This window comes from Symphalangus syndactylus, chromosome 17 (assembly GCF_028878055.3).
Source record: "Symphalangus syndactylus isolate Jambi chromosome 17, NHGRI_mSymSyn1-v2.1_pri, whole genome shotgun sequence".
NCBI classification, from domain to species: domain Eukaryota; kingdom Metazoa; phylum Chordata; class Mammalia; order Primates; family Hylobatidae; genus Symphalangus; species Symphalangus syndactylus.
Genome location: NC_072439.2, coordinates 21,231,751 through 21,259,682, shown reverse-complemented (window position 1 = coordinate 21,259,682; position 27,932 = coordinate 21,231,751). Strand labels below are relative to the sequence as shown.

Below are 27,932 nucleotides of genomic sequence, written 5' to 3'. Positions count from 1 at the left end.
AGCATATTAACAAGCATATATATATTCATTATAACACAGACAGGAAAAACATTTGATAGAAATCCAACATCCATTCCTGATTAAAAATTATCAGCAAGCTAGAAATAAACAGAATTTCTTACCTTGACTAAAGCCATCTACAAAAAAATCTGCAGCCAGCATCATACTTAAAGGTGAAAGACTTAATGCTTTCCCTCTAAGATTGGGAGCAAGTAAAGAATGGCGGTTCTTACCACTCTGATTCCAAATTGCACTGGAGGTTCTACCTATTATGCCATGTTGTGGGAAGTCAGGAACCCTGAATGGAGGGACTGGCTGAAGCCATGGCAGAAGAACATAAGTTGTGAAGATTTCATGGACGTTTATTAGTTCCCCAAATTAATACTTTTATAATTTCTTATGCCTGTCTTTACTGCAATCTCTGAACATAAATTGTGAAGATTTCATGGACACTTATCACTTCCCCAATCAATACCCTTGTGATTTCCTATGCCTGTCTTTACTTTAATCCCTTAATCTTATCATCTTCGTAAGCTGAGGAGGATGTATGTCGCCGCAGGACCCTGTGATGATTGCGTTAACTGCACAAATTGTTTGTAGAGCATGTGTGTTTGAACAATATGAAATCTGGGCACCTTGAAAAAAGAACAGGATAACAGCAATTTTCAGGGAACAAGAGAGATAACCTTAAACTCTGACCACCGGTGAGCTGGGCAGAACCGAGCCATATTTCTCTTCTTTCAAAAGCACATGGGAGAAATATCTCTGGATTCTTTTTCTCAGCAAGGAACATCCCTGAGAAAGAGAATGCATCCCTGAGGGTAGGCCTCTGAAATGGCAACTTCGGGGGGTGGCCGTCTTTTATGGTCAAAGCTGTAGGGATGAAATAAGCCCCAGTCTCCCATAGCACTCCCAGGCTTATTAGGATGAGGAAATTCCCACCTAATAAATTTTGGTCAGACTGGTTGTCTGCTCTCAAACCCTGTCTCCCAATAAGATGTTATCAATGACAATGCGTGCCCGAAACTTCATTGCAATTTTAATTTCGTCCTGGTCCTGTGGTCCTGTGATCTCACCCTGCCTCCATTTGCCTTGTGATATCTTATTACCTTGTGAAGCATGTGATCTCTGTGACCCACACCCTGTTCGTACACTCCCTCCCCTTTTGAAAATCACTAATGAAAACTTTCTGGTTTGATGACTCAGGGGGCATCATGGAACCTGCCGACACGTGATGTCTCCCCCGGACACCCAGTTTTAAAATTTCTGTCTTTTGTGTTCTGTCCCTTTATTTCTCAGACTGGCCGACACTTAGGGAGAATAGAAAAGAACCTACGTGGAATATTGGGAGTGAATTTTGCCCGATATCTGGCTGAATTTCCCCCGATAATGCCACTCTCTATGTCCATGTGTACACATTGTTTAGCACCCACTTATGAATGAGAACATGTAATACTGACTTTCTGTGCCTGGCTTGTTTCACTTAAGATAATCACCTCCAGTTGTATCCATGTTGCTATAAAAGACATGATTTTATTCCTTTTTATGGCTAAATAGTATTCAATGGTGTATACATACCACATTTTATTTAACCATTCATCTGTTGATTCCCTATCTTTGCTATTGTAAATAGTATTTGGACCACATTTCAAGTACTTAATTACTGGCCACATGCAGCAAGTGACTATCATATTGGACAATGTAGCCCTAACCCACTGTATGACCTCGGGTAAGACTTGCAAACTGTCACTGCTTCAGTATCTCCATCTATAAAATGGGGATGGCAACAATACCTCCCTAAGAGGGTAAAGACTGAGTTACTGTGTGTAAAGAACTTCATGCCTCCCCATCGGTGCTTCACCCTGGGGCTGGAATGAGCACCCAATTTTAGTGTCAGATGACACAGCACATCAGGACCCAGGTCCTTGGGTCAGAAAAGTCCATACTGGCATCTCTCCAGGGTCAGGAAAGTACAGTTTCCACCTCTTAAAAATAGGACTGTTTGTCTGCTCCTCCTAGGTCAAAGTAACTTCGGGTTCAGGGTCCTGGATCCAGCAAAGGGTTTGCTTAACATTGCAAGAAAGATGTTGCCTCATGGTCAAAATCAGGCGTAGGATGAGACAGGCAGACACGCACACATTCACACCCACATTTTGCAAAGATGGACTGACCCTGTCAGAGGCTGTGTGGGTGCAGGCTCACAGTGAAGATAGAGACATACGGGAGTCCAGTAGACATCAATCAAACTGGACCCAGTTTCCACACACCTGGAGCTCAAGAGTCTCCAGGGGGAAAACAGAGACACAAAGTTAGAGAGAGATAGAGCCAGAGAAATTTCCTGCACCGTGAAGATAGTCAGAGGCAGGGAAGAAACTCCTCAGCACTAGTTAGAGTGATCAGAAACCAAGAGGACCTGATCACTGTACTGCCAGGTCTCAGTTTCTGTCTCCTTCCAACTGACCACCTCTTCCTCTGAGACTCACCAGTTCTACATCTCTTGCTCCTTCTTCTGTTTCTCCAATCACTTCCACCTGTGGCTGTCACAGAAAGGTGGATGAAGGAGGGGACACTGGAGATAGACTCTGAGCATCTGCAGGCTTCCAAAGAGAGGGGCTAGGAGATCCACCAACGCACAAGCACAAATACACCAGCACACACAGATACACACAATTGGTTCATATACTGCTAGGTTACAGTTTGCTATGCTACAAAGGCAGTAGGCCAAATTTGATTGAATTGAATAATTCCTTATTTTCATCAGCTTCTCCTTTTTTTTTTTTTTTTTTTTTTTGAGATGGAGTATTGCTCTGTCACCCAGGCTAGTGTGCAGTGGTGTAATCTTGGCTCACTGCAGCCTCCACCTCCCAGGTTCAAGTGATTCTCTTGCCTCAGCCTCCCGAGTAGCTGGGATTAAAGGTGCCCACCACCAGGCCCGGCTAATTTTTGTAGTTTTAGTAGAGATGGAGTTTTGCCATGTTGGCCAGGATGGTCTCGAACTCCTGACCTCAAGTGATCTGCCCACCTCAGCTTCCCAACGTCCTGGGATTACAGGCGTGAGCCACCGCACCCAGCCAGCCTCTCAGTTTTGAACATGCACTACGACCATCTCCCTAATACACAAATGTAAATGTACTTTCGTATATAAAACTGCATAAATACAAAGAAGCTCACACACATGCAAGGATACACACATAAGCACCCCCAGATTCAACCACAGAAATATACATCAGCACATTTGCGTAAATTCAAACACCCCTTTACATATAAAAGTCATATAAGCACATACGCGGATGCAAGCAGTCATGGACAAATGCATGCAAACACAGACAAACAGACAAAGCTAAGTAAAAAAGTGCAAGCTCACCTATGCTTACAAAAATAGACATACACATACCCACACACCCACACATTCACTTGCTCATGTGGACTTTGATATCTCTACCACTGTATCCCTGCCAATATCTACAGAGTGGGTAAAGGGATAGGCATCAGGTCACTGGGTTGCCCAAGCAGGAAGTCTGGGTTCCCTAACAACTTTTTCTAAGCTAATGCTCCCAGACAATGATGAAAAAAGGAGGTGGGGAATGGATGAAATTTCATAACTGGGTGGAGAGGCAGGATCAGGATAAAAGGCCCAGTTGGAGGCTGCAGTGGGGTGCAGGGCAGTCAGACCAGGACCATGGAACTCAGCGTCCTCCTCTTACTTGCACTCCTCACAGGCCTCCTGCTACTCCTGGTTCAGCGCCACCCTAACACCCATGGCCGCCTCCCACCAGGGCCCCGTCCTCTGCCCCTTTTGGGGAACCTTCTGCAGATGGATAGAAGAGGCCTACTCAAATCCTTTCTGAGGGTAAGACACAGATGAATGGGGTCTGAGGGTGGGCTGCTTCTAGCCTTGGTACTTGGGGATCCTTCACCAAACAGAATGAGGCAGACTTCGAGAGTCGGGGTGGCACGGGGATGGTTGGTGAGTACGGAGCATAGTGAAGCATGATGGGTGGTATTATTAGGAGAAAAACATCAAATTAAATTTAGCAGAGTTTATTTGAGCAAAGAAGTGACTCATGAATTGGACAGCTCCCTAAACCAGGAAAGACACCACACGGCAGTATGGTCAAGTGGTATTTACAGGCAGAAAAAGGAGGTGACATACAGAAACAGCTTGATTGGCCACAGATCACAGCTTGCCTTACTTGGTCACAATCTGAGCAGTTTGCAGCCTGTGTGGACTGAAAGCTCAGCTGCTCCGATTAGCCAACACTTGGCTACTTGTCACAAGAATATATTCATTTGGGCCAGGTGCAGTGGCTCATGCCTGTAATCCCAGCACTTTTGGAGGCCGAGGTGGTGGATCACCTGAGGTCAGGAGTTCGAGACCAGCCTGGCCAACATGGTGAAACCTTGTCTCTACTAAAAATACAAAAATTAGCTGGGCATAGTGGTGCGTGCCTGTAATCTCAGCTACCCAGGAGGCAGAGGAAGGAGAATCACTTGAATCCAGGAGGCGGAGGTTGCAGTGAGCCAAGATCTTTCCACTGCACTCCAGCCTGGGTGACAGAGCTAGACTCCTTCTCAAAAAAAAAAAAAAAAAAAAGAATATACTCCCAAGTTAGGTTGCAGTTCACTCTATGCAGAGAGAGCTTTAGGTCAAATTTAATTTAATTAAACAATTCTCCCCTTTTGGTCAGTCTCAAAATTTTGAGACTGACCAAAACCTTGGGCATCAACATTACTTCTGTCACCATCGTAATGGACTTGTCTGCTCTCAGTATGGAATTCACAATGGACAACGTCAAAGTAGTTGAGTGATTCTTTATGTTTTCTTCATGTTTTTGTTGTTCCCACTGTAATGAGACCATTGGATGTACAAAGAATGGCTGCATATGAGCATTTAAGACCCTTTTTTTTTCTGAGACAGGGCCTCACTCTGTCAGCCAGGCTGAAGCGCTGTGGCATTGTCACGTCTCACTGCAGCCTTGACCTCCCAAGGCTCAGGTGATCCTCCTTCCTCAACCCCCCAAGTAGCTGGAACTATAGGTGCATGCCACCACACCCAGCCAATTTTTGTATTTTTTGTAGAGACAGGGTTTTGCCATGTTGCCCAGACTGGTCTCAAACTCCTGGGCTCAAGCAATCCACCTGCCTCGGCCTCCCAAAGTGCTAGGATTACACGTGTGAGCCACCGCACCTGGCCAAGACTCTTGAGAAAATACAGGGAGAGTGTTATGATGGCTCTCAGGAGGGTAATACAAAGAAAATGAAGTCACTGGGCCTGTAATAAACTGTGAGGAATGTGGACTTGGGGGTATAGATAAGGTCCACTGTCCACAGAGAGAAGAAAGGCTGTTAATAGTCTCTTTTAACTTGAGTGTGTCCATGAACCAAACTATCAAAATAGAATAATTCAAAGGTCAGACAATAAAGATAGTTCAATAGTATTAGAGTCCAATTGGTCATAGATTTTGTTCAGGGCATGATGGTGATTAAGAATCAGAGCTTGCTATAAAATAACTTGATTTATAGAGGCATTCATTTGTAGTTGGCCTGGTAACACATATCATAGTATCCTGGAGACCCACTGGAAGAAACCTTAAGAGTAGAAAAGCTTGGGGTAGCCAGGCTTGCTGCGTTAGTCCATTCTCACACTGTTATAAAGACATACCTGAGACTGGATCATTTATAAAGAAAAGGAATGTAACTGACTCACAGTTCCACTGGGGAGGCCCCAGGAAAATACAATTCATGGCAAAAGGTGAATGAGAAGCAGGAAACTTACAATCATGGTGGAAGGTGAAGGAGAAGCAAGTACCTTATTCACAAGGTGGCAGGAAAAAGAGAGAGAGCCAAGGGGGAAGATACTCTTATAAAACCATCCGATCTTGTGAGAACTCACTCACTATCACAAGAACAGCATGGGGGAAACCGCCCCCAGGATCCAGTTACCTCCTACTAGGTCCTTCCCTCCACACCTGGGGATTACAATTCAAGATGAGATTTGGTTGAGGACACAAACCCAAACCATATCACTTACCATTACCATTCAGGATGCTTGCAAACCAACTGTTAGCTGCACCTGTAAACACATATCTGTTTCTTTCCCCTAAGAAATGTCCTTAGTGTATTTGGTGACAGTGTCTAGAGAAACAGCATGTCAGCCACATTTTAAATTATCTGTACTAGTGAATTCACTGGAAAGATAAGAGCAATATTTGGTTTTCTTCAGCACCATACACAAGCCTCCAAGATGGGCATAGAGGAGATCTAAAATTGCGTGATGTTCCATTAAGCGTTTTCGTTGCCACAAATGTTCTCATCTCCTTTTTGGAGAGTGGCTTCTACCCATCAGAACTCCTTGGAGGTTCAATTGGCTACAAAATTCAAGATGTCCCTTAATGTATAAATTAGCCTCAGATTCCATACAACTGTCACCCAAATACCACCAAGAGTGAGCACCCAGGAACCCAATTGGAACCTTTTCTGAACAGAAACCAACTTATCTTCATCAATTTTGAGGTTGATAGTAATTTCAGTTATTGACTGTTTTGGCTTTTAACTACGGGAGGTATTAGGAGACGCTCAGGAAAACAGTTTGGAAAGCAGCGGTGAGCTAGGCCACATAGCAACTTCTGGACCAGTGAGGAGAAAGAACAGAGTAAGCAAACCTCAGGATACTCAAGGTAGGCACTCGTGGGGTTGGAAAAGAGGGTCACCTACTGGCATTAGAGCAGAGATCAGTTAGATTTGTTTACACGTAAGTCTGCATAGCTCCTGAACAAGGTGAGAAACTTACTTTTTTGTGGTCTTTTTCTAGCATGCTGCGAGGGTGCATAACCACATTTAGCTGGAAAGAGACTTTACTGTATTTACTTATTTATTTATTTTTTATAGAGTTGGGGTCGTGCTATGTTGACCAGGCTGATCTTGAACTCTTGTCCTCAAGCAATCCTCCCATCTCAATCTCCCAAAGTGCTGGGATTACAAGCACAAGCCACCATGCCTGGCCACTTTACCATATTTAATCCAGTAACATTACACACGCAATTACCTATACCCACATAGGTAGTCACCAGGTCTTGCATACGGGATGCCTGGAAGCAGAATATGCCTTTTGCAGCCATCATTCATATACATTTTCTATATTTGGTAGTGATTATGTTATTAGCTAGTTAATAGTATGTTATTACATACTGTTATTATATTATATTAACTAACTAATAACACAATCATTACCAAATATTTCTAGTGAATGCAAAAAAGCAAGTGGCCATGATGCCTAGAATATCAAGATCCAGCTTTCCACTCCTCCTTTGAGGTTTCTGGGTGATTCTCATTGGGAACATGAAGACGCATTGGTATCAGTGAAATTATTTCCTGATTTTGGGGCATTGGCTCACAAACTCAACAACTGCTTGTTTTTGTTTTGTTTTGTTTGTTTGTTTGTTTTGCTAGAGTATAAGCCTTTGCTAAAGCTATTCACAGATTATAGCCCTATGGATTTTCTTGTAAGGAAAGGGAAAGGGTTAGGACAGCAAGAAATGGGGAAGAAAGGATAAAAGATAACACTTTCACGATGGAAGAGAAATCTTGATCCACAATCTTGGAAAAGCTGTCCACATATATGATGCCAACTGCTTCTGGGGAAAAACTTCCCTGGTCAGCTTTGCCTTAAGGTCTCCAACAGACATACAGTTCAAGGAGTCTAGAAGGGTCCTTTCCAATGGAGAGATGTGGATCCAAGATCCAAGACCCTGACATTTTGCTACAGAGAAGAACTTGGCGTTGTCCTTTCCAATGGCGTACAAGGACAGTCTTAGAAGAACTTGGTATGGTCCCTTCCAATGGAGCTCCAGGACAGTTTCTCTGGTGTCATTTCCAAAGGGCCCAACCTCTAAATTCTAGATCATGAAAGGTCTGGTTGTCATCAACTGATGTGTCATCAATGACTCATTTTACCTGGTGAAAACATGGTTTGGCATAAAGTATTATAGCCTTGCATTATTGAGTCATATCAGAGTTTATAAGAGTGGGAGATACATGAGATTGTATTATTAGAGGCATAGGCCTTCTATTACTATTTTACAAGAGATCTATCTATGTCTTTCCAGTAGGAGTGGATCTGATTGCCATCAATCAATAACACCTTAGACCAAGGGACTCCAACCAATTCAGCATGCTTTGCCTAATGATATTTGTTTGTAATACTGTTGCAGGACAATCAAAGACTGGAGAGACTGAAAAAGGTTCAGGAGAGTTTATTAAATTAAGGTGATCACCGGTTCAGCCAGACGTACATCCAGAAAGTCTGAGCCCCGAACAAAGGGCTTTTTCTACTTTTAAACATATTAAGGTGGGAACTACATGAGGCAGAAAGCCAGTTTCGGAAGTGAGAAACAAAGCAGTTAAATAACATTTCTTACATCTTGAGAAAGACATGTCTTGCAACCTAACCTTATCGGTCCTGTGACCCTGCAGCTGTGTAGTAACTCACTGGGCCTGTAATAAACTTTGAAGAATGTGGAGTTGGGGAGTATAGATAAGGTCCACCGTCCACAGAGAGAAGACAGGCTGTTAATATTCTCTTTTAACTTGAATGTAAGATGCAGCCATACTTTGCAGCAACCTTAAGAGGATTTTAAAATTTCTATTACTACTATTATTAGGTTATAGTTGATTTCATTAATTCCTTCTTCAATACCTTCTTTAACTGTTTTACCACTTGTCTAATGAAACAAGTACCTCTATCACTGGAGAGTTCTCCAGGAATGCCCAGTAAGGAAATACATTTTCTAATAACCTTTTATCTACTGTTATGGCATTGATTGATCTTTGTGCATAGAAACGCTTTAATACAACCAGAAAACATGCAATGAAGGTGGCAGTTGAATTAACTCCATCTTCAAGTGTTCAAATGATCTACCAAGTGCCAGAAATGTATCACTTGAGGTTTTTGTTGTCTTACTAGAATTATGGATTTGATAAACCAAATATTAGTTATAAACCACTTAGCAATCTTAGAACAGTCACCTCGTCAATATGTTTTCGTAGTTTGGATCATTTTCTCTCTTCTATGATGAGTCACGGAATGCAGAGCTTTTAGTAATGGAAATTTTAAGAACTCAGGAAGGACCAGGAGGCCATTCAGTGTCTCCATGAGTGCATGCTTCACACTGGAATTACAGACTCTTAAGTTCAAATTTTAATACCATAAGTAGCAATTTGTGCTTCTCTAATTCAGGTACATAACACTGGTTCATTAAATAGGTTATCATAGGTAATTTGATGGTGCCATTGCACTCCAGCCTGGGTAACAGATTGAGACCCTGTCTCTGAATTGGCACTGCATGGGGGCACTGTCCTTGGAGGGGTGAATGGGCTTGAAGAGGTGTCTGGGTATGAGCCGCAGGTGTAGAATTTCACTCTTCTCCGCCATCCTCTGTTACATCCTTGGGTACCTGCCTGCCACTGAAAGAATGAGGTAAAAGAGGTGGTGGCACGAATCAAATAGATTTTGCTGTGCCAATGAGAGAGAGCAGACTAGCCCATGTCAGTGCCAGGAGAGTGGAGGAGAGAGGAAGAGCAGGAAAGGAGTGTGGGTAGGGCGTGCTTATCAACAGTACACATAATGCCCTATACTGGCAACTGACACTTGCTCAGTATTTACCTGGCTTATCACTGATTACCATGCATGATTTTATGATTAATTATCTACTTATTATTACTAATCAATCAACCCACTTTCCAATGGGAGAATTAGAACACTGACAATACCTTCCAGCTCCTCTTCCCCTTCCCCCTCCCATGTTGACCATACTCCTGAATCTTAGGCTTGTTATCTTTTTACTATCAATAGAGTTTTTTTTATTTCTGACCAATGGTCTTTTTAATGATACCAAGTACACAATGTATATGCCAATATTACTATGAATTCTTAAATTATTTCCTTAGACAGAATACATGGACATACAAATGATGAATGTGATAATTGTCATAAATATATATTTACCTTAGACAGTTAGTCAAAACATGTGGTCTTTGGTTATTAGTTACACACTGTCACTTTACCTGGAAGATACAAAGTAATTGGTCACAGACTCTCAAATTATGGAACATTTAGATTTTTCAGGGGAATGACATGGAGGGAGCCAAGGAGTCTTATAATTAGGTAAGATGTTGTTTGGGTGGCTCAGGACCCCACTGGGCAACACTCAAAGACTTGGTGGCTTATACCTGTAATCCCAACACTTTGGGAGGCTGAGGTGGGAGGATCGCTTGAAGCCAGGAGTTTGAAACCAGCCTGGGCAACCAAACAAGACCCTGTCTCTACAAAAAACTTTAAAAAATGTAGCCAGGCATGGTGGCATGTGCCTGTAATCCCAGCTACTTGGGAGACTGAGGCAGGAGGATGACTTGAGCCTTGTAGTTTGAGGCTGCAGTGAGCTATGATCACGTCACTGCACTCCACCTGGGCAACAGAGCAAGACCCTGTCTCTTAAAAAAAAAATCATCTGCAATGTGAGGAGTGATAACATTTAGGAAAGTGTGTATAGGTTTAAATTCTGGTCAAAGACATCCTACACAATTCACTGAACCTTCTCTTTAAGGGTTTTTTCCCAAGCTCTGCAGATGCTATCTGGGCACAAATCATGCCTCCGTTAACAGAATTTGCTGTTCCTTCAAGCTCTTGGTATCCCATTGCCCACTTTCTTTATGAAAGCTGGTATGGTCATTGAATATCCCAATCCTTTACAAATTCTGAAACAAGCAAAACTGTCGATGACATTTGTATTTGCCTAAAATGAGTTTCCAAAAGGATCTTTGTGGCTACCTTATTAGTTCATAGAAAGTGGAGGCTTGTCAGGAATGATATTAAAGAATTTTTTCATTTTAATTGTTTTGGAGACAGGGTCTCACTTTGTTACCCAGGCTGGAGGGCAATGGCACAGTCATAGCTCACTGCAGCCTTGAACTTCTGGGCTCAGGAGATTCTCCCACCTTAGCCTCCAGAGTAGCTGGGACTACAGGTATAAGCCACCATGCCCCACTATTTATTTTTGTAGAGATGTGTTTGGGGGACGGTCTCACTATGTTGCCTAGGCTGGTCTCGAACTCCTGGCCTCAAGCAATCCTCCTGCTTCAACCTCCCAAAGCGTTGGGATAAGTTTTGAATAGCCATGTTTGACCCTCTCCCTTCCTTTATTGCAGCAAAGATTTCCATTTTCTCACAGGGAGGACTTGGGGCAAATAGTTTGTTTTGTTGTTGTTGTTGTTGTTTGAGGATGTGGGTGGGTCATCTTGGTTAATGTCAGTGCAAGAACAGTCTCCATTCCTCATTATTGGGGTTCCTTAGCTATCCAGGAAGGCAGCAGCTCCCTTGAGAAGACTTTCTGACCCCCAGGTCCCCACCATAGGCTCTCATACACCAGCTGCCCCTCCTTACTGAGCCGATGTCCTTGACAATGCTGCATTTACCTGCGATCCTGTGGCTGAGCTCTCCCTCACACTTTCAGACAAGGAAGGCCTGTGAGGACTCACCACAGAGCTGAACATAGTGCCTGGCACACAACAGGCATTTAGTAAATATGTGTCCAGGTACAAATGAAGGAGTCAGTGAGTGAAAGCTCCAAGCCTGACTCAGCAGAACTGGCAGTCAGCCAGGGCCTGCAAAGTGCTGCCTGGCCCTCAGTAGGGGGGTCGCTGATCTGGGGATCCCCCCCCCACCAAATAGAGGTACATCACATAGGTGAAGGTCCCAAGTGCCTATTGTTTTCTTTTCATCATTTTCCATGTGTGACAAGAGTATCACACAATCGTGTGAATCAATGGACTTAGTTTTCTCACTAGAGTAATGTGTCTGGGAATTATCTGTGTTGTCATGGGATTTTCCAGGTGTCATTTACAACTACCTGTGGACAAGATGAGGTGCTACCCTCATCTTAGAATTAGGGATGGTGGCCAGGCGTGGCAGCCCATGCCTGTAATCTCAGCACTTTGGGAGGCTGAAGCGGGTGGATCAACTGAGGTCGGGAGTTCGAGACCAACCTGACTAACATGGAGAAACCCTGTCTGTACTAAAAAACACAAAACTGGCTAGGCATGGTGGCACATGTCTGTAATCCCAGCTGCTCAGGAGGCTGAGGCGGGAGAATTGCTTGAACCCGGGAGGCGGATGTTGCCCTGAGCCGAGATTGCATCATTGCGCTCCATCTTGGGCAACAAAAGTGAAACTCCATCTCAAAAACAACAAACAAAGACAAACAAACAAAAAAAAGTAGTGACAGTGATGCTCAGCCTGGGGAAAGCACTTGTCCAGTGGCACACCACTGGCAAAAGGGGAAGCTGAGCTTCAGCAGGAGGTCTGCCTCCAAAGCCCTCCTAGACTAAAGCTGCTAAACAATTTGTGGATTATGAAATTCTCTGAGAGTTTGATTAAAGCTGTGGCCCCCTCTTTTCCAAATAGGCACGTACATGTTTGCATAAAGTTGTGAGGCTTCACACACTCCCTAAAATTCTTTCATAAACCTTCCAAGGATCCTCTAGGTATTCACCACCATCTATTATGATTGCATCTCTTGGGGGTGGGGGAAAGAGGGAGGGCATGAGCAAGTGTGTGTCAAGGCTGAGGAAGGTGGCGCTGTTGCTTCTCCATTTCCCAATTAAGCGTCCAGATTCCTTTTGGAGTCAGAGGGACGTGGGCTCATGTCTCAGATTCAACTCTTACGCATTAAGTCACAGTTTTCTCTTCTGTCAATTAAGATCATGACAATGAGAATGTGTGCCCCTAAGGTGGTTGTGAGGATTAAATGGGATATTGCATACAGCTAGTATAAAATAAGTGAATAAGTGCTCATTAAATGGCAACTACCTTGATCCACTCATTCATTTATTCACGAATCCAATAACAATTCACTGGGCACTTTCTATGTACCAGGAAATATTCTAGGAACTGATGATGTGGCATCTTGGACAAGACATATGAGGTCACTGTGCTTATGGACATTCCATTGGTGGAGACAGATAAGCAAAAAATAAACAGATAAGGAAATGTTAGGTGGGCAAGGGCTACGGTTAAACTAAAGCAGGGGGATATTTCAGAAAGTGATGAGAAATACATTGATTGAGTGGTTAGGGGAAGACTGTCTTGTTTTTTTTCTGAGCAGGGACAATGAAAGATTCAGGTGGAAGGCACTAGAAGGAGGCAGGGGTGGCTGCAAGAATCCTGAAACAGGAAAAATATCAGACAACATGGAGGAATGAGTGGGAGGAGAAGTCAGAGCGGTAATAGGGCCACGTCACGTAGGACCATGTGAACCATCAGTGGAGACTTCAGATCTTATTCTCAGCAAAGTGGGAGTATTGTAGGCCTTGGTGAGCATATGGATATTAATTATTTTACATTTTAGTGGGGTTACCTTGGCTTGTGGGCAGTGAAACAATTGTTAAGTGGACTAAGCCATGTAGTCCAGAAGTCCAGTGAAGGGGCTTTGCAGAGATCAATGCAGGGCATTTGTAAGTAAACTTAACAAATTTTATGACTTTTATGTCAAGTTTCTATTGAAGTTGAACATCACTGTAAAAAGCGCACACGTCAATGAATTTTCACAAACTGAACGTACTCATGTCATTGACACGCAGGCCAAGTAGCAAGAATACCCTGAAACCCCGCACCCTGTTCTTTTCTAGACACTATCCGCCTACCATCTTGATCATGGGTTGATTTTATCTGTGTATGAACTTCTTTTTTGTTTTTGTTTGTTTGTGAGATTGAATTTTGCTCTGTTGCCCAGGCTGGAGTACAGTGGCACGATCTCGGCTCACTGCAATTTCCGCCTCCCCGGGCTCAAGCAATTCTCTTGTCTCAGCCTCCCGAGTAGCTGGGACTACAGGCGAGAGCCACCACACCTGGCTAATTTTTGTATTTTTAGTGGAGATGGGGTTTCACCATGTTGGTCAGGCTGGACTCAAACTCCTGACCTCATGATCAGCCCATCTCAGCCTCCCAAAGTGCTGGGATTACAGATGTGAGTCACCACGCCTGGCCCTGTGTTTGAACTTCATACACGTAAAATTATGATGCATGGACTCTTTTGTGCCTAGGTGCTTCCACTCAACATTATGCCTGTGAGTTTCAGCCACGTTATCCTGTGTAGCTGTAGTTTGTTCTTTTTCGTTGCTGTATAGTATTCTATTGTGAGAACCCTCACTGTTTGTCTATATCTATGTTGATGAGCATTTTATTAAGAAAGCTTCTGTGAATATTTTGTTCATTTTTTGGTGAACACACACATTTTTGCTGGGCATGTACCTGGGAGTGAAGTGGCTGGTTTCCTGGGTACCCATTTGTTCAGCTTCAGGAAATACTGCCCAGCAGTTCCCCAAGTGGCTGCACAGTTATCCCACCTGATCCACTGGAGATATGTTCTGAGACCCCCAGTGGATGCCTGAAACCCCACATAATACTGAACCCTATGCACACTCTTTTTTTTCCTGTACAATCACATTATATGGGGGGGTGGTATACACAGTGCAGACATGGTGGACAAAGGATGATTCATGTCCGGAGTGGGACAGAGTGGATGGTGAAAGACATCATCATTCTACTCAGAATGATGCACAACTTAAAACTTACGAATTGCTTATTTCTGGAATTTTCCATTTAATATTTTTGGACTGCGGTTAGCTGCAGGTAACTGAAACTGCAAAAAGCAAAACCACAGATCATAAGAAGTATGGGGTGGGGGTGATATTAATCGTATTTTATCAACCATCTTTACTGTTTAGGGCACAAGGCAATCAGAGCAGACCCTGGCTGGGCCACCGATTAACCTAAGCTTGTCCAACCCACCTTATCTTGTTGTTGTTGTTCTGTTTTGTTTTGTTTTAGCTTTTTAGCAGCCTGAAGCCATGGTTTTCAGTTTCTGTCTCCAGTGATACACAGAAAAGAAGGATGAGGAAGGGGCTTTACTGGCCCAACCAGAAAGAGAAACTAAGAATCCATGACTGTATTCTCTCCCTTGGACACCGTTAACTATTAACCCTTAATTGCTGGGTCCTGGCAGGGGAAAGGGCAACCTGGGGAGGCGGATGTTGGGGAGGGGCTAATTACCAATCTGGTATGTAAGTATTTTGATGGTTTTACAAATGAAGTGTATGCTGACTAACAGCCACCCCTGGTGTGGATGTGATTGGCAGTTCCGAGAGAAATATGGGGACGTCTTCACGGTACACCTGGGACCGAGGCCTGTGGTCATGCTGTGTGGAGTAGAGGCCATACGGGAGGCTCTGGTGGACAAGGCTGAGGCCTTCTCTGGCCGGGGAAAAATCGCCATGGTCGACCCATTCTTCCGCGGATATGGTGAGGGCCTCAGAGGCACTGCAAAGGGGCGGGTGGGGGGTGCATCAGGGAAGGGAGTATATGGGGGGAAGAAGGACTCAGAGCCTTCTTCCAACTTCCTCTCCAACAAACCCACACCTCCCCTGCACCCCAGGTGTGATCTTTGCCAATGGAAACCGCTGGAAGGTGCTTCGGCGATTCTCTGTGACCACCATGAGGGACTTCGGGATGGGAAAGCGGAGTGTGGAGGAGCGGATTCAGGAGGAGGCTCAGTGTCTGATAGAGGAGCTTCGGAAATCCAAGGGTGAGTCCTGGGGGATGAATAGGAAAGAAAGGCAATGGAACACTGAGAGATGCAGGCACGGGAATAGAAAGACAGAGAGGTATACATGGGCAGAGACAGAGACAGACGAAACTGGAGACACCATCAGACAGAGGGATAGGGACAGAGAGGGAGAGAGACAGGGGAATAGAGAGGGACAGGGATGGGCAGGAGGGAAACACAGAGAGCCAGGGAAAGAGAGAGATGCCAGGTGTATAATGTCCAAGAGTTACTCAAAGAGGCTGGATGTGATGACTCTCGCCTGTAATCCCAGTACTTTGGGAAGCTCAGGCAGGAGGATTGCTTGAGGCCAAGAGCTGGAGAACAGCCTGGGCAACATAATGAGATCCTGTCTCTACACAATATAGAAAAGAAATGAGCCAGGCATGGTGGTGTGTGCCTGTAGTCCCAGCTACTCAGGAGGCTAAGGTGGGACTACAGGATCACTTGAGCCCAGGAGGTTGAGGCTGCAGTGAGCTGTGATGGTGCCACTGCACTCCAGCCTGGACAACAGAGCAAGATCCTGTCTCAAACAAACAAACAAACAAACCCTCAAAGACGTATAATTTCATGGATCAATTGTGTCTGTCAAAGTCAGAAACAGAAGTTATGTAAAAGAAAAAAACTACAGACATTTAACAAATAATGAACTGTGTTTTCCTTGCCCTGGGTGAAGTGCTGATGAGCTGGCAGTGAGCAGACAGGCCAGGTGGGGTGTTCTGCCCGGGTGCAGCTGGAGGGGTCATCAAAGAATCACTAGGTTATTTTTGAGTTCTCCATAACTTGGTGTCTGTGGGACATGTAGGTGAAGGGTCTCTGGCTAGCACCTCCATCTCATTCATGCCAGGTGTTTACCATCTCTCTTATCAAAATTTCTCAAGAGACTCCGGGACGTAAATGCAGAGGCTGTGTGTGGAGGTAGAGACCCAGGAGCTATAGGGAAACAGGGACAAGAAGACTGAAGAGAAGGACAGGAAGAAACAGTGACACAGGCAGGAGGAAAGAGACAGACGGAGGGACCAAAACAAACAGATATAGGTTGGGTACGGGGCTCATGCCTGTAATCCCAGCACTTTGGGAGGCTGAGGCTGGTGGATCTTTTGAGGCCAGCAGTTCAAGACCAGCCTGACCAACATGGTGAAACCCCATCTCTGCTAAAAGTACAAAAATTAGCCAGGCTTGTTAGCATGTGCCTTTAATCCCAGCTACTCAGGAGGCTGAGACAGAAGACTCGATTGAGCCTGGGAAATGGAGGTTGCCGTGAGCTAAGATCACACGACTGCACTCCAGCCTGCATGATAGAGTGAGACTCCGTCTCCAAAAATAATAATAATAATAATAAAAAAAAGACAGGGAGGAGACAAATATACACACACAGAGACAGAAAGAAACAAAGGCAAAGAGAAATTGAGGCAGAGAAAATTAGAGAGACAGACAGACAAGGCTCAGGAAAAGGTCTGCAGAGGAATGAGAGAAGACAGGCAAGTGAGGCCCAGAGAGAGGCTGCACTAACCTGACGTTCTTGGGTGCTCACAGACCACCCTCCCTCCCGCTCGGGCCAGTGCTGAGCCTGGTGTATACAGGTATCACTTAAAAAGTGCAGAATAATGCCCAGATGACTGGAGAGCCCTAGATGTGGAAAGAAGAGATTAAGGGGGAGCAATAAGTAGGGGTGGAAAGATGGTTTTTTATTTGTTTTAAATTAGAGACGGGGTCTCACTCTGTACCCAGGCTGGAGTGCAGTGGCATGATCATAGCTCACTGCAGCCTCCAACTCCTGGGCCCAAGTGATCCTCCCACTTCAGCCCCCTGGACTATTTCAACTGGGACTACAGGCATGTGCCACCATGTCTGGCTACATTTTTTATTTTTTTTTGTAGAGACAGGGTCTCCTTATGTTGCCCAGGCTGGTCTTGAATTCCTGATCCTTTTGCCTCAGGCTCCCAAAGTGCTGGGTTTAGAGGTATGGACCCCTGTGCCCACCCAGGGCTTTTTAATTTATACAAGCAATTGATTAAACACCTACTCTGCCCAGCCCCTACCCCTGGGATTTAACTGTATTCACTCCCAGAGTCAGAGGTGGGGCCTGAGAGGAGGTGCAGAGTGAGAACCGGCTTCATGGACTCGATAGCTGGGTTGCCTGGGTCTAAATCCCGGCCTCAGTAATGAGTAGCTGTGCAACTTTGGTCAAATTACTCAACCACTCTGTCTGCCCATCTATAAATTGGAGCTAATAATCAAATTGCATCTGCCTCACATTGTTGTAGTGAGAGTTCAGTGGAATTACGTGTGAAGTGCTGGTACATAATTAGCTGTTATGGTTATTCTCATGTTCACCATTACTGGCTGATGGCAGACAATCACACACAGAGGGCGACAGCCTGATGTTCCCCAGGCACTTCAGTCTGTGTACTTGACCTGCTGCTTCTTCCTAGGAGCCCTCGTGGACCCCACCTTCCTCTTCCAGTCCATTACCGCCAACATCATCTGCTCCATTGTCTTCGGAAAACGATTCCATTACCAAGATCAAGAGTTCCTGAAGATGCTGAACTTGTTCTACCAGACTTTTTCACTTGTCAGCTCTGTATTCGGCCAGGTCAGGGAGAGGGAGAAGGAGAGGGAGGGTGGGGGTGAGGTGAACATCCACAGCACACGAGAAAAGGAGGTGAGACAGAGACTAAGAGAGATAGAAAGGAGAGAGACAGGGAGATGGGGCAGAGGCCAAGAAAAAGACAGAAGGATGAGGGAGGAAGATGCAGAAAGAGGTAAATGTGAGATAGATCAAAGGAGACATAGAGTCAGTGAGTGAGGGGTTCAGAGACAGAGGGGAGTGGGGAAGTGGGGTTCCCATGGAGGGATTGGGGCCCAGGTGGGGCTCTCTCCCTGTGACCTACTAGCTCAGCCCTAGGCAAACCTCACCACCCCTTCTTTCTTGCAGCTGTTTGAGCTCTTCTCTGGCTTCTTGAAATACTTTCCTGGGGCACACAGGCAAGTCTACAAAAACCTGCAGGAAATCGATGCTTACGTTGGCCACAGTGTGGAGAAGCACCGTGAAACCCTGGATCCCAGCGCCCCCAAGGACCTCATTGACACCTACCTGCTCCACATGGAAAAAGTGGGGTCTGGGAGAGGAAAAAAGGAAGAGAGGGGAGGGAGGGCAAGATGGAGAGATGAGAAAAGGTAGGGAAGAGGAAGAAGGGGAGGGAAGAAGAAAGACTAGGGAGGGGAGAATAGGGAAAGGGAGGAGAACAGATGAGGAAGGAAAGAAAGATGAGGTGAAAGGAAGGAGAAAATAGGGAGGAGGAACTGAGATGGAGAGAGAGGGGAGGTGGGGAGACAGAATGAAGGACAGAGAGAGAGAGAGAGAGAAGACTGGCTGAGGAAGGAATTCGGGGCAAGGGACAAAAATACAGCAACAAGAGAAAAAACTCACAGAGGCAGAAAGAGACTGGGAGACAAAAAGAGAGAAACACATCAAAGAGATGTGGAGAGAGATAAAAACAGAACCAGCAGAGTAAAGAGAGGCTGAGAGAGACGAGTTAGAGATATGCAGCTGGACATGTAGAGGACAGAGAAAAGCAAACTGGGCCAGATAGTGTCAAAGACCTTTAGGCAAACGGAGGGCAGCCAGGGAGATGGGCGTGTGCACAGCAAGGCTACAGCCTCCCCTGACCCTCCCCTTCCTTCCCTACTGTGGACGCAGGAGAAATCCAACCCACACAGTGAATTCAGCCACAAGAACCTCATCCTCAACACGCTCTCGCTCTTCTTTGCTGGCACTGAGACCACCAGCACCACTCTCCGCTACGGCTTCCTGCTCATGCTCAAATACCCTCATGTCGCAGGTGGGCCGGGGACAGCCAGTCAAGGGAGTCTTCTGGGCTGCATAAATGGGGCTATGGGTACCACCTGGATGAGAGAGGGGATTCTGGCTTCCTATTCCGGGAGCACTGTAGGCTCTGGGCTAGATTCCAACCAAGCCAATTCTGTTGGATACATGGACGCATGAAGAATCTGTCCATGCGTTCTCCCACTGTTTTCTTCCATCACTTAAGGATATTTTGTTCTAAGGTTTTTGTTTGTTTGTTTTTTTGGTTTTTTTTTTTTTTTTTGTCTTTTTTGAGACAGAGTCTCTCTCTGTCACCCAGGCTGGAGTGCAGTGGCATGCTCTCGGCTCACTGCAAGCTTTGCTTCCAGGGTTCACGCCATTCTCCTGCCTCAGCTTCCCGAGTAGCTGGAAATACAGTTGCCTGCCACCACACCCAGCTAATTTTTTGTATTTTTAGTAGAGATGGGGTTTCACCGTGTTAGCCAAGATGGTCTCGATCTCCTGACCTCATGATGTACAAATTTAGGGGGTACATGTGCAGTTTTGTTACATGCATAGGTTTTGTAGTGGTCAAGTTTGGGCTGTTAGGGTATTTATCACCTGAACAGTGTACACTGTACCCATTAAGTAATTTCTCATCATTCATCCCCCTTCTGCTCCCTCACTCTTCTGAGTCTTCACTGTCTATCATTCCTCTCTCTGTGTCCATGTGTACACATTTTGTAGCACTCACTTATGAGTGAGAACGTGCAATATTTGACTTTCTGTGCCATCACTTAAAAATCAATCCATCCACTTATCTTTTCATCTATTCATTCTTTAATTCATTAATTAAAGAATGTATAATTACTGATTCTTTCATTTATGATTCATCTAAGGACATATACTGTCATTGATTTATTTGAATTACTTGATCCACAAGTTGATCCTTTGAAACAGTGATATGTTGATGGACTATTTGTCATTGATTCATTGGCTCATTCATTCATTCATTCATTCATGCATTCATCCATCCTTCTATGAACTAGGTTCCACTCTTATCCTTCCATCAGTCAACCTTTCAATTCACCCTTAATCCATCCATGCTTTCCTTCATTTATCACAATAATTCACTCGTTTATTCACCTCTGATCTATTTATCATTCAATCCAGCCTTTCATTTACTCCTTTATTTGCTCATACTTCACTAATTTACTTATTCACTTGCTCTTCCATAAATCTAGCCATTCATGTGATTATTCATTAATTGGGTTCATTGATTTCTTTGTCTAAGGACATTCATTAGTGATTAATTAATCAATCTATTAATTGATAAGTAAATATACACATCCATTTATTGGTTTGTTCATTTATTTATCAATCTTTCCATCCATAAATTGATCTATTGACTGATTGATTGATGTGTTTATTTATCTATCCAGTTCTTCATGGATTCATCTATTGTTCTATTACACTGTTATATACCTGAGGACCAAGAATAGTGTCTCACTTATATTATAAACGCAATAAATATTAGTTCATTTTCTACTCATCTTAGAGAGGGTGTTTTGAGAGGTTTGCAGGCTGGAGTTCTTAATCTGAAATTCCATGCAAAATCGTGTTGTGTGTGTGCATGTGTGTGTGTGTACCTGTGCATGTGGGAAGAGGATCCATAATATTCATTAGATTTAAAACAGTGAGAATTCTTGTTGCTTCCTCCCTCCTCCCCTCACCCCATGCTGATTACTTTGAGGGGTATCAAGGATCTAATCCTTTACTATAGGTTTTTCTTTGGTCAATAGAAAGTAGTGTCCCTGCTGAAAGGTCTCTTTTAAAAAAATTTTTTTTTTCTTTTGAGATGGAGTCTTGCTCTGTCACCCAGGCTAGAGTGCAGTGGCACGATCTCGGCTCACTGCAATCTCCACCTCCTGGGTTCAAGTGATTCTCCTGCCTCAGCCTCCTGAGTAGCTAGGAATACACGTGGGCACCACCACACCCAGCTAATTTTTTGTATTTTTAGCAGAGACAGGATTTTGCCATGTTGGCCAGGCTCATCTTGAACTCCTGACCTCAAGGAATTGCTGGGATTACAGGCGTGAGCCACCATGCCTGGCCTTAAATGCCTCTTTAAAATGAGGTTCATTGGTCTTCTTTTCTGTTCAGAGAGAGTCTACAGGGAGATTGAACAGGTGATTGGCCCGCATCGCCCTCCAGAGCTTCAGGACCGAGCCAAAATGCCATACACAGAGGCAGTCATCCATGAGATTCAGAGATTTGCCGACCTTCTCCCCATGGGTGTGCCCCACATTGTCACCCAACACACCAGCTTCCGAGGGTACATCATCCCCAAGGTAAGACTGGCTGGACCCCCATATCCCTCCTGTGTGGGCATCCTGGATTCTCTTAATCCCTAAACTCAACCTTTTGTTAGCTTCTTAATTGAGTCCCGTTGTTTTTGTTTTTTGTATTTCTTTTTTGTGGGGTGTGTGCGGAGGGTGGGCAGGGAATGCCAATATCTTTTGATCTTGTGATCCTCCCTCAGGACACGGAAGTATTTCTCATCCTGAGCACTGCTCTCCATGACCCACACTACTTTGAAAAACCAGACGCCTTCAATCCTGACCACTTTCTGGATGCCAATGGGGCACTGAAAAAGAATGAAGCCTTTATCCCCTTCTCCTTAGGTAAGCTGGACCCACAGTATCTTTCCCAGACACCAGAGGGCAAGTACTAACCTCAACTCGAGAAAAACAATGAGAGGTCCTTATTAATTGAGTACTTAATATATTCCGATTGCTTCACCTGCCTTATCCTGTTCCATCTTCACTACAAACCTGTAAGGAGGCTTGAGAAAGATTACATTCCCAAAGGCACATCTGGGCAAGCAGGACCTTGGGCAAGTATTTTAACATCTCTAAACCTCAGTGAATTCATTTTCTTAAAAAGAAAAAAATCTGTTGAGCACTACCGTAAGCCCAGTGCTGTACTGGGGGCTGAAGATAATGCATCAAACAAGTCACACAGAGATAGGGTTCCTGCCCCAGGAAATTTAAAGTCCAGCAGGGAAGATGGGCATTCATCAAATAATAATAAAATAATCATCTCATGAAATAAATGAATGTCTGCAACATGCTTAGGACTGCCTGGCACAAAGGACATGCTCACAAGGGCAATTATTATTATAATTAGACATAATTGTGATAAGTGCTCTAAAGGGAGCTTTGGGAGCACAAAATAGGGAATACTAGCTAATCTTGTGGTGTGTCAGTAAGGAAAAGCTTACCACAGGAAATGGCTTCCAAGCTAACATGTTCATGGGTGAGCGTCAATCAACCATTGCAAAGTGTGTTTCAGGCAAAGGAAACAGCAAGGGCAAAGGCCAAAGGTGGAAATGTGATGGTACCATTGAGAACCTATAGGAAGTCCAGTGAGCCTTGGGAGTAGATTGCAGAAGGGAATAAGACAAAGGGCTCAGCTGGGCAGGACCTTGAAGGCTGTGGGAGGAGTTTGGATTTATGCTCTAGCACTGGGGAGGTGAAGAAGGTCTTGACGTGCTCTGACTTGTCCCAGTTCTCCTCCTCCACTCTTTGGCTAGTTAAGAGAAAAACTTTAGGCAAATTAAACTTAGCAGAGTCTATTTGAGCAAAGAAACAATTCATGAATTGGGCAGCACATGGAACCAGGAAAGGTTCAGAGAGCTCCACCCAGCAATGTGGTCAGGCACTATTTATCCACAGGGAAAGGAACTGAGGTACAGAAACAGCCTGATTGGTTACAGCTCTGTGTTTGCCTTATCTGAGCATGTCTGGGCAGCTTGCAGCCTGCGATTGGCTGAAGCTTGGCTGCTCTGATTGTCCAAGGTTACTTGTTACAAGAATATACTCTCAAGTTACATTGCAGTTTGTTTACATGTTGAGTTACGTTACAGTTTGTTATGCAGGGAGGCCGCTTTAGGCCAAATTTAATTTAATTTAACGTGCGCCATCCATGAAAGGCCCCAGAAACAAATCCCCAGTCTTGAGTTTCATCAGTGACTTCAGTGATCCAGGGTCCTGGCCCAGCCCCTGGTTTTGTGCAGTACAGTGACCTCCTTCCACATTTTATCTTCAATGACAGCGAGGAACACATGGGGTGATGGCTTGAGGATCAATGTCTTCTCTCAATTTTGCTATCTTAAGCTTCTTTTTTTTTCCCTTCTTCAGACGGAGTCTTCCTATGTTGCCCAGGCTGGAGTGCAGTGTCACAATCTCAGCTCACTGCAACCTCTGCCTCCCAGGGTCAGGTGATTCTCCTGCCTCAACCTCCCGAGTACCTAGAACTACGGGCGTGTGCCATGCTGCCTGGCTAATTTTTTTTATTTTTAGTAGAGACAGGGTTTCACCGTGTTAGCCAGGATGGCCCTGATCTTCTGACCTTGTGATATGCCCGCCTCGGTCTCTCCAAGTCCCAGGATTACAGGCATGAGCCACTGCGACCGGCCTGCTGTTTTGTTTTAAGACAGGCAGAGATGTAGGGAAATAAGGACTGAGACAGATAATTAACAAAGATAATGAGGCCGAGAAACAAAGTTAGGGACAAAGAGGGAACACCTCGAAGGATAGAGATGGGGAGACAGTGGCAGAAAGACAGACAGCAGGTGAACATCAGACAGTACACGGAGAGGAAGAGAGAAAGAAACACAGAGAGAGAGCCACATAAGGAGAAGGAGGAGGAGGGGCAATAAGAGGAGAGAGAGGAAGAAAAGGAAGGAGGAGGGGAGAAAGAAGGAGGGAAAGGAGAGAAACAGAATAAGAGATAGGAAAAAGAGAGAGTGACATAAGAAGAGAGGAAGAAAGAATGAACAAGACAAATAAGGTCTCTTTAGAGGGAGATGAAAAGAAAGAAGGAGAGAGAAACAGAGATTGGTGAGGACTCAGATTCAAATAGACGGAGATAGGAAGTTAAGCAAGATGGAAGAAAGCCAAAAAAAAAAGGAAAGGAAAAGAAGAGACACAGTGTCTGACAGGTATAGACAGAGAAAAAGACAGGGGTAGGGCTGCCAGGGGCAGAAGGAAAGGTATAACCCAAGCCAAAAGGGTACCGCAGCCAAAGAAATTCGAAAGGTGTCCAAACAGACTGCCCCAGAGATGGGGAGGGCATGATGGGAGGGAGATAACAAGCCTCAGGCTGTTGTGGAAAACGTTAGGTCACACAAAGAGTTACAGAAGAACCAGCGCAGAGACCTGCCTGTTTCTAAGCTCATGTCACCCACCTTCTGGATGTGCCAAAGGGACATGTACCCCTTTCCAGACACCTCCATGCAGACACACTTGTCCAACAACTTGACAGGCATAGGGAATGCCTGAAAACTCACACTTGACATGGACTTTCCAAGGTTTGCAGATTATGAAACACTGAAGTGAAGGGAAAGGCTCCCTTTATCTCTGCCTCAGCTTTTTCCAGCTCCCTTTGTTCTCATTTTTCTCCAAATCTGTGGTTTAGAACCTACTGGGGGTTCCTTGCACCTCTGAGAATCGGTGGAAGCCATAGACCCTCCCTGTCTCATATGCATCAGTCCCATTCACAATTTATATACAATTTGGGTTTTTTATCCCCTGAGCTCTTGAAGCCGGTGGATCTCAGGCTGAGACTAGAAGACAGCCTAGAGACACAGACACAGACACATGGCCAGAAACACATACCCCACACATACCCCCAGAAACAAACACAAGGCGATAACCAAACCTTAAGGCTCCTTAGCACAAGCCAAGTGCTATTCTAAGAATTTTTACAATTGTCTCCTTTAACCTCACAAGAGCCCTTTGAGAGAGGTGTCATTCTCCCCATATGAGAAGTGAAGACACTAAGAATGTTGTCATAAATGTGCTCACACTCACACATGTAGAGGCACATGCACACACACACACACACAACCAGAAGTGGGTCATTATACTCTTTGGGGGGTCACCAAACCCTTTGGAACTCTAACAGAAGCTACAAACTCTCTACTAGAAAAATGAATATGGCACCGGGCATGGTGGCTCACGCCTGTAATCCCAGCACTTTGGGAGGCCAAGGTGGGTGGATTACCTGAGGTCAGGAGTTCAAGACCAGCCTGGCCAACATGGTGAAACCCCATCTCTACTAAACATACAAGAAAGTAGCCAGGCGTGGTGGTAGGTGTCTGTAATCCCAGCTACTTGGGAGAGTGAGCCATGAGAATCATTTGAACCCCCTGGGAGGCGGAGGTTGCGGTGAGCCGAGATGGCGCCACTGTGCTCCAGCCTGGAGCACAGTCCAGAGAGAGACTCCATCTCAAAAAAAAAAAAAAGAAAGAAGAGAGAGAGAGACAGAGAGAGAGAAATGAACATGGCACATCCACTCAAAGATTTGCACCTGGTTTCAGAGCAGCTTCCTAAAAGTCCACCCTGAATTGTAGGTTAAAGGCCAGTCTTATGCAAATCTGTTGCAATGGACATAAGTGTCTGGGCTTAGGGACATGGCAGAGCGAAGAGTATGCACCTGCCCTGTGCCCATGCTGGTGACCTTCTGTGCCCACAGGGAAGCGGATTTGTCTTGGTGAAGGCATCGCCCGTGCCGAATTGTTCCTCTTCTTCACCACCATCCTCCAGAACTTCTCCGTGGCCAGCCCCATGGCTCCTGAAGACATTGACCTGACACCCCAGGAGTGTGGTGTGGGCAAAATACCCCCAACATACCACATCCGCTTCCTGCCCCGCTGAAGGGGCTGAGGGAAGGGGGTCAAAGGATTCCAGGGTCATTCAGTGTCCCCGCCTCTGTAGACAATGGTTCTGACTCCCCGCAACTTCCTGCCTCTAAGAGACCTGCTGCAAGCCAGCTTCCTTCCCCTCCATGGCACCAGTTGTCTGAGATCACATTACAAGTGAGTGGAGGAGTGAGATTATTGAAAATTATAATATACAAAATTTTGTATATATGTGTGTGTGTATATATATATATATATTTTTTTTTGAGACGGAGTCTCACTCTGTTGCGCAGGCTGGAGTGCAGTGGCATGATCTCGGCTCACTGCAACCTCCACCCCCGGGGTTCAAGCAATTTTCCTGCCTCAGCCTCCCTAGTAGCTGAGATTACAGGCATGCACTACCGTGCCCAGCTAATTTTTGTATTTTTAGTAGAGACAGGGTTTCACCGTGTTGGCCAGGCTGGTCTTGAACTCCTGAACTCAAGTGATCCGCCCTCCTCGGCCTCCCAAAGTGCTGGGATTACAGGCGTGAGTCACCGTGCCCGGCCATATATATATATATAATTTTAAAAATTAAGATGAAATTCACATAACATAAAATTCGCCATTTTAAAGTGTACAATTTTGTGGCATGTGGTTCATTTACAAAGCTGTACAACCACCACCATCTAGTTCCAAACATTTTCTTTCTTTTTGGGATGGAGGCTCGCTCTGTCACCCAGGCTGGAGTTCAGTGGCGCCATCTTGGCCCACTGTAGCCTCCACATCCTGGGTTCAAGAGATTCTCCTGCCTCAGCCTCTGGAGTAGCTGGGATCACAGGCCCCTGCCACCATGCCAGGCTAAATTTTGTATTTTTAGGTGGTCTCGAACTCCTGATGTCAGGTGATTCTCCTAGTTCCAAATATTTTCATTATCTCCCCCAACAATACCCATACCTCTCAAGCTGTCGCTCCCCATACCCCATTCCCCTTTTCATCTCAGCCCCTGATAATCTGGTTTTTGTCCCTATGGACTTACCAGTTCTGAATATTTCCTATAAACAGAATCACACAATATTTGACTTTTTTTTTTTTTTTTTTGGAAACTAAGCCTTGCTCTGTCTCCCAGGCTGGAGTGCTGTGGTGCGATTTTGGTTCACTGCAACCTCCGCCTTCCAAGTTCAAGAGATTCTCCTGCCTCAGCTCCCAAGTAGCTGGGATTACAGGCATGTGCTACCATGCCTGGCTAATTTTCTTGTATTTTTAGTAGGGACATGTTGGCCAGGCTGGTCATGAGTTCCTGGCCTCAGGTGATCCACCCGTCTCAGTGTCCCAAAGTGCTGATATTACAGGCGTAATATGTGATCTTTTGTGTCTGGTTGCTTTCACGTTGAATGCTATTTTTGAGGTTCGTGCCTGTTGTAGACCACAGTCACACACTGCTGTAGTCTTCCCCCATCCTCATTCCCAGCTGCCTCTTCCTTCTGCTTCCCTCTATCAAAAAGCCTCCTTGGCCCAGGTTCCCTGAGTTGTGGGATTCTGCACTGGTGCTTTGGATTCCTTGATATGTTCCTTCAAATCTGCTGAGAATTAAATAAACATCTCTAAAGCCTGACCTCCCCACGTCAAGAGGTGATCTGTGCCATTTTGTGTGTGATTCTTTTATTGTCAGGTCTCTAGGGATTTTTCCGGAAGGAATGTTGGTGAGAACGCCTCCCTCACCTCAGTGACAACTCTGTGAAGGGCCAAACCATTGTCTTGCTCATCACTGTACTCTCAACACAGC

General features: G+C 45.0%; 1 protein-coding gene across 2 annotated transcripts; it reads left to right on the top strand.

Moving 5' to 3' along the window:
• Positions 1-3,655: 3,655 nt before the first annotated feature.
• On the top strand, positions 3,656-27,775 carry CYP2B6 (cytochrome P450 family 2 subfamily B member 6). 2 transcript variants are annotated; one of them, XR_010116559.1, is made up of 10 exons: positions 3,680-3,850; positions 15,190-15,352; positions 15,486-15,635; positions 18,089-18,249; positions 18,592-18,768; positions 19,357-19,498; positions 21,625-21,812; positions 22,004-22,145; positions 26,002-26,900; positions 27,027-27,775. XR_010116559.1 is itself a non-coding variant. In XM_055251078.1 (9 exons), exons 1-9 carry the CDS (start codon positions 3,680-3,682, stop codon positions 26,181-26,183), a joined length of 1,476 nt encoding a protein of 491 aa, XP_055107053.1. In that variant the 5' UTR covers positions 3,656-3,679; the 3' UTR covers positions 26,184-27,775. The 2 variants fall into 2 exon arrangements, 1 of the variants encoding a protein (XP_055107053.1); XM_055251078.1 differs by having other exon boundaries at positions 3,656-3,850; positions 26,002-27,775.
• Positions 27,776-27,932: the final 157 nt, after the last annotated feature.

Coding starts and splice junctions, on each gene's coding strand:
- CYP2B6 (XM_055251078.1), top strand. CDS start 3,680: ATGGAACTCAGCGTCCTCCTCTTACTTGCACTCCTCACAGGCCTCCTG. Junction 18,250..18,591: donor TCAGCTCTGTATTCGGCCAG/GTCAGGGAGAGG, acceptor TCTTTCTTGCAG/CTGTTTGAGCTCTTCTCTGG. Junction 21,813..22,003: donor GAGGGTACATCATCCCCAAG/GTAAGACTGGCT, acceptor ATCCTCCCTCAG/GACACGGAAGTATTTCTCAT.